Here is a 6,737-nt window from a genome sequence, read left to right as displayed (position 1 = left end):
TGGGCAGCCCCGAGTGCGGGTGCGGAGCCTCTATTTCCTTTGCTCGCTGCTTGACCAGCCCAGGGCTGGTGCTGCGCTCCTCCACGCTGTGGCTGCTGGAGCTGTGGGGGAGGCTGTAGCACAGGAAAGAGATGTCCAGAAGGTCCGTGTTTTCAGCGCATTGGCTGGGGAAGTCCTCGCCACTCAGCTGCCTCGAGGTGCCAGCATCCCCCCTGCAGAGAGGCTTGGGGCTGTCCCTGAACAGGAGAGTCGTGTCTCCCTCAACACCACATGGTGTGACCGGCTCATCGTCTGTACCCGTGCTCTGCTCGGTGACGCCTTCCAGGTGAATTACGTAGGGGTGAGAAGAGCGATCTAGGTTGGCCGAAGGTGTAGAGGTCACCTGGGCAGAGGGGGAAGCAGCACTGGGGTGAACAGATAACCCACCACCTTCCTCGCTGGGGCTGCCCCCAGCAAAGGTGGCCTGCTTGTGTACCGTGTGCTCTGGCAGTGAGAGATTTACCAGTGTCAGAGCTCCGAGACAGGTCGGCGCCTTCTCCGAGCACAATGAAGGGTTCAAGTTTTCATCTAAAGACGGGATGGCTGTGGCCAGCCCGCCCTGCTCACAGCTTGCGTCGGGGCACTCTGCAGGCTTGACCGTGGGAGTGTATTCGATGATTTCAATTCTCTTTGGGAGGAGGGAGGGCAGGGATGGCTCCTCCGTCCCATCAAATGAAACTACTGTCCTGCATTCTTGTGCCATTCCCTCCTGCCCTGGGCTGGGCTCTGCAGGCAGGGACTCCTGAGCAGAGGGGGCCAGGGGTGCAGGCAGGTGTTTGCCTGCAGGCAGCTCTGCCCTGGGAGGCAGCAGCAGCTCCTCGGAGCCTGGACCCTGCGCCTTGTCGCCCTCCGGAGCCAGCTCCAGGGGTGGCTCCTCACTCTTCCCCCGAAGCAGGAGCTCGGCAGCAAGAGAGTCATTCCTGGAGTTCTTGCGGGTTGGTAAGATGCAGACTGGGGACGCATGCTGGTGCTCTTGCTCCTGTCTCAAGCGCTCCTCGAACTCCAAGGTGGCTCGCCGGACAGAGCCAGGGCACCACTTAGGCTCAGGGTTGATGGAGTCACGAGGCTCTTGTTGCTCCCCCCCAGGGCCGCTTTCCTCCAGGTCTGATTTACCAGAAGATGGCTGCAGGGAGGGGGCAGCTTCTTGCTCAGCTTGCAGAGGGTCCTTTTCCTGGTGTCCAGCACAGGCTCCTTCACTCTGTTCCACCCTTTCCGATGCCCAAATCGCCTCCACTGGCAGGTCGTGCACAGTGTTCCTCTTTGGTGCCTGGGTGAGGTTGGCTGAACCCTCCTTCTGCTGGGCAGGCCCTGCTCCCTGGTTGATTGACTCGATCTCTGTGATAATTTCCTTCACAGAAATGGCATTTTCTGAGTGGGATCTTGTGAGATGGCCTGCGCTAGGCAGCTCAGGGACCTCCTGCAACACAGAAAGAGAAGAATTACAAAGTGGATCAGCTGTGCTGACACAGAGCAAACAACAGCAGCTTAAAGGAAATGGAGGTGCACGCCCCAAAGGAGCAAAGAGCACACGTGCTGGTGTGTGGGAATAGATTACAAGTGCCATGATCACTAACGTAGAAGCATTATTGTCTCTGGGACTGCATTTAACACATTCCAGGCTGAATTTTCACCTCGACTGAGATTTAAGAACTTTTATTTAATTGCCACGAATTCCAAGGGAAATTTAGCTTTTTTTTTAATAAAGAAAAGTCCAGTTAACAAAAAAAAAAAAATCGTAATGCTGCTAGAAGTGCAGTTTTGAACTGAAAATGTGAGATTCTGCTCACGTATGGGAGTAAACAGAAGTACAGCATAAAGAATGACCGAGTGCTGAAATGCTGATTTCCTGGAGGGAAATGGCCAGAGAGGCTCCCCCATCCGCACAGACACTCCTTCTGCCAAATCACTGGAGAGAGCGTTGGCCTATTATATTTGGAAGAGCCGTATTGCCTCACATGGAGATGGAAAAGATTCAAGCAATGCAGCGTGGAATTTCAATAAGAGAGGCTCCCAGAAAATGATAGCCCCGGACATCATCAATCCCCGTGAGAGCCCTGGAGGGTGGAAAGCAATTATAAGAGAAAGGTACCTCAATTCAGAGGTTACTACATTTTGTCAGGAACATCTCTCTGTCCAGGAGAGAAGTGAGCCATGACGAGCCTGATCCCATCACCCCAAGCCTGGACAGGCTCATTCTCTTCCTCCAGCAGTGGAAAGCTCTACATCTGCCTTGATTTACTATCCCAACGCTGGTGCTTCCCAGCCAGGGAAAGGTGCCAGTTTTGTCCCGTTCTTTGGTGGACTTCTCTAGTCAGATAAATATCAGCACAGGTTTGAGGTTGCTGGCTGGCCTTGGCTGCTCAGGGTTCGGCTGCACTAGTGGGTCAAGTCCCACCTATCTGCTCTCTTGATGCAAAACTCAAAAATAAGTTTCTCATGAGAACAGCACAACAGGTCAGGTCAAGGTCGACTCAGCCCGTGCCCTGCTACTGCCAGCAAATAGATGTTTAAGGAAAAAGTGCAGAAAAGGGCAAGTATCTAAAAGGGAAGGGGAAGCATCTAGCGATCCCTCCCCAAACAGCTACCCTGTTCAGTGAAAACCAGGACTAGAAAATCGCCTGTCCACAGCAATCTCACAGCAACGTGCAGATAGGTTTGAGTGGCAGTTCCTAAAAAAATGAGCAAGTTATTTTAACCTTTTGTTGTTCTTCATCTGTGGAAGAGTCATCTGATGCCTGAGGAGAGTTTCCAGAGCTGTTCCTTTGAGGATCTGTACTCCCATCCACAGCAGGTGGCACTTCCAGCATGGGCACCCTGGAGACCCCATTCCTTCCACTCCCTTGCTCCTCCATCCTGGAATGGGAGCAGGTGCGCGACCGGCTCTCCTGGGAAAGCTCCACGAATTTCTCCAAAGCGCTGAAGAAATCAATTCTGTCTGTACTGAGGTCTCTCACTTCAGGCTGGGGATTCTGTTGGAGACTTGGGGAATTCTGGTTTGGAGATTGGGGAAAGTCTTTTAAGCATGAAGTGAATTCTTCCATGGGAACCAAGTGCACGTTCATATCGGGCTTAAGGGCATCTTTTTCTAGATCGTCCACTGTCAAATCAGGAAACTCTGTTATTTCCAAGGGGTGCTGGAGTTGCATTAAGGCCTCAGAAGCATGGCAGTTATCAGCGGGGACAGAGTCTACACAACATCCTGCCGTACAGCCATTGATATTGTTCAGGTTCAGCTTGTCCTCCATCTGCTCAGTATGCAAGTCTCGACATGTAAACTCTAGGTGGATCCTTCTCTCCTTCACACACATCTCCTCGATCATGTTTGCATCCTCTGGGAGCTGCTGTTCCCTGTCTAGCTCAGCTGAGTAGATGGGAGACATCGGCTGCTGGTTGTCGTTGGTCTTGGCCTCTGAGATCTGGTCAGCCGAGGTGGTGATCTCCTTCTTGTTCAGCTCCAGCCCAGACTTGCAGATGGGCTCGTGATGGTCTGAGAGGTCACTGTCCGAGTGCGAGCGCCACAGTTTATTATGCCGCTGTTTGCTGCGGGGGAGAAAAGCAAATGAAAACATTGAGTAGTGTTTTCACACAGCAGGGCCAGACCCACCTTGTTGTAAGAGAATGCAACCCACATGAAAAACCATGCCAAATACTGGAGTCACTGACCACAACTGCAGCTTCACCTAAACAGTTCAGGGCCAAACCTGCTGCTGGAGAAGTAACAAACCACTTTCCAGGAGCTAAATCCCACTGCACTGTTCTGCTCCACGCACACGTATTCCCCAGCAGTATTTTATCAGTCTATTCAACAAATGCAATGTTCAACCAACTACAGAATTCGGTCCTTTCTCAGCCAGCAAGTACTTTTCCATTTGCTAGCAGGTGAGCAATGGTCAGGAGAGTCAGGGTCCCTAGTCCTGGACATGAGTGGATGGTGGACACTGAATGAAATCCCATTTCCCTTGTGACTCCTTCTTTGAATAGCTTCACTGATCAGTAACTGCGCTCTGGTAACCAAGGGGGTGGGGTGAGTGGGTGTGGGTAAAACACAGAAAACATCCTCAGTAGTCAACAAGCAGGCTGAAACACCACCGGCCTTTCACAGGAAGGAAGCTCGAGAGTTCTCCAGCTCTTGGAAAGCCCCTTTAGGAAGGTCTGAGCAGTCACAAGGCCAAGCAACTGCCAGCAGCATTGCACCACCTACCTCATCTCCACCTGCCAAAAAACCCAACCCGTGCCCTAGGCTTACAGAGAGCAAAGGAGGCAACTTCTCCAGTGAAACCACACCAGCTACCCATGTCTGCAAGCGTTTTGCTGAGTGACCATGGCCATAGGGCTGTGCTTCCACCGTTTGCCCCTAGGAGGAGAGCAGATACCACAGAAAGGTCCTTGGATTTGCAGGAGTCCTTGTAAAAGCTCTCCAGTGCCCTGGTAGTGTGAGCAGCCACTCCCAGACACATCCATTGGCTGCAGTAATTAACAAATGCTGTTGAACTAATTACAATGTGCCAGCTTAGTTTTGGGTGCCCAACAGCTAAGGAAAATAATCCATCATGGATTTAGCTTTCTAACCCCATAGTCAGCTACAACCCTCATGCATGACACAGGACAGAATCAGGTCCTTTCAGAGGAGGGGAGGGTCAAGACTAGAGGTCAAAGGCATTGCTCTGGGGTGCACGTGCTCTGTCTCTAATGGCTTTTGGAGCAAAGCTTGACACTGGCAGCAGAACCAGGCTTGTCTGTGAGGCAGGTTGTTGCTGAGGCTCCATATGGGATACCAAACATTTCCCATGTCTCTGCTCATGTAACCTGGGGAGAAGTCGTTGCTGCTTTCTGAGGGCACTTCCCACCTTGGTGTGTCAGTGCTCAAATCCAGCACTCTGCTGCACATCTGATTTTGAGAGTCAAAATTACCCTTGTGCATGAACAAACCGAACTTGCCTAGCACAGCCTTGATCTGAGAATCAACACAGATGTCAACAACTGGTGGGCGAGGTGTGTTTATTAACTTTTAATCTCACACTTCCTCCAGTCTTACAACCTGCAGGAAGTGGTAAAAGCAGGGTCAAAGAACAGGAGCCCACATCCCTTCCTAGACCCCACAGCTACCTCTTGACCCTCCTGGGCAGCGTTCCCAGAGCTGGGGAGAACAGCCCATGGCAGCCCAGGTGTTTGCTGTGCAAGGTATGGCATAAGTCTGGGGGCAGCACCAGGGCTGGCCAGCTTGTGTCCGCACCAGCCTTGGACTAGGAGCCCCCCACACCTCCCATCATGCTGCAGCCAGCTCTCCAGGCTCCGCTTCAGTATAAAACTACTGCTGTTGATTCACAAGCTGCACAAAGCACAGGGGATCCCAAACACTGTTTTCCTGTAACTTATCCATAACTAAGAAACAGGGCTGGCTCAGCCTTTCTGTGCCTATCATCAGAGGGAGGGGACAGTTTAACTAACCCCAGGAAGTATGACAGTCCCAAAGAGGAAAACACGCTTGTTGTTGTGACTAAAAGCAGGCAGGGGGTTTTCATTTTACAGCTGGAAAACATATCCCAGTTGCTATAACCCCAACACAAAACCGTAACTAGATAGTGCGAGCACATGGCTGCCCTCACCTTCCCTCTGAAATCGGAGCAGTCACATGAGCGTGAATCTGTTGGGGTTTTGTTTTTGTTTTTTTTACCTGTCCTGAAATACCGCAGCAATAAACAAGGCAGCCAGAGGCCAGAGGGCAAAGCTAAATAACACAGAGAAGAAAGAGGAGAAAGAGCAGTTTGGGGCTGAGAAAGGAACGGCATACAGAGGGACCATTTCTGCAGCACAGAGAGGCCATTCCTTGCTTCAGTGAAGCTTCGCTTACTGCAGGCTTTTTAGTCCTACACACACAGATGTAATGCACTGCTCTTGCATTTTTTAAAGCCTCACGAGTAATCCTGTTTGTGCCATTGTATGGGGACTTGCAGAGTAGGTCAGGAGCAGTGGTGTGCTTAAGTGGGAGGGGAGCCACACACCATATAAATGATGGCAGCAAGAAAGATTTACCCCCTGAAAAATAAATTACTGGAAGACAGGAAAAAAAATACCTTTAACCAAACTGTACAGTGTGGCTTTGCAGGTGTGTGGCCAACTACCAGACTGACAGATTACCTAAACCGACTGCAGGGCTGAGGGCTTGAAGATGCGATATACCAGCTGCTACCAGCCCAGGGCTCCTCGCAGGTGTTCACCAACCTGCTGCAAAGGATGCTGGCCTGCTTTTCCCTGTCTGAAAAGCTTCTTTTCCTCCATCCAAATCTACCCCAGTGAGATCTAATTTCCTAGTCTGCCCAATGCTATATAGCACACCACGCTGCTCAGGTCACCCCTAGCTCAGAGTTAAGTACTGACCTTTATTAACTGGTGCCAGCAGCAAGTTTGGTGTCACACGAGGCACCAAGGGCAGGTGTGGTGTCTGTCTCAAAGGGTTTCAGTCCAGAAGAACACAATTTCTTAAAATATCTATTCCACTGTGATCTATCCTGAGACTCGATATTACTTGGCTGCCTTTTTGGAGAGAAAGAGGGTCATTATGGCAGTCCACGTTTGGGGAGCAGGGAGAGAGCAAAGCAGGCATGGGAGGAGGTGGAGGACAAAGATCCTGTGGATGCAGACCTGATCAGGGAATAAGCTGGGAGGAGCCCTCAGGGCGCTCATCTGTGCAGAGAGGG

General features: G+C 51.3%; 1 protein-coding gene across 1 annotated transcript in view; it reads right to left on the bottom strand.

Annotated features, from left to right (window-relative positions):
• The window catches only part of SSH2 (slingshot protein phosphatase 2), a 67,319-nt gene that overhangs the window by 767 nt on the left and 59,815 nt on the right, over nucleotides 1–6,737 (bottom strand). The window contains 3 exon segments of the mRNA XM_035889616.1: nucleotides 1–4; nucleotides 7–1,456; nucleotides 2,736–3,579. The exon segment at nucleotides 1–4 is cut by the window's left edge and continues 767 nt beyond it. Of these exon segments, the coding sequence (XP_035745509.1) occupies nucleotides 1–4; nucleotides 7–1,456; nucleotides 2,736–3,579 (2,298 nt within the window).

The sequence above is a fragment of the Egretta garzetta genome, unplaced genomic scaffold, assembly GCF_000687185.1.
Source record: "Egretta garzetta isolate BGI_Z169 unplaced genomic scaffold, ASM68718v1 scaffold112, whole genome shotgun sequence".
Classification (NCBI taxonomy): domain Eukaryota; kingdom Metazoa; phylum Chordata; class Aves; order Pelecaniformes; family Ardeidae; genus Egretta; species Egretta garzetta.
The sequence above is the reverse complement of the archived record's forward strand: the minus strand, read 5'-3'. Positions and strand labels throughout refer to the sequence as shown.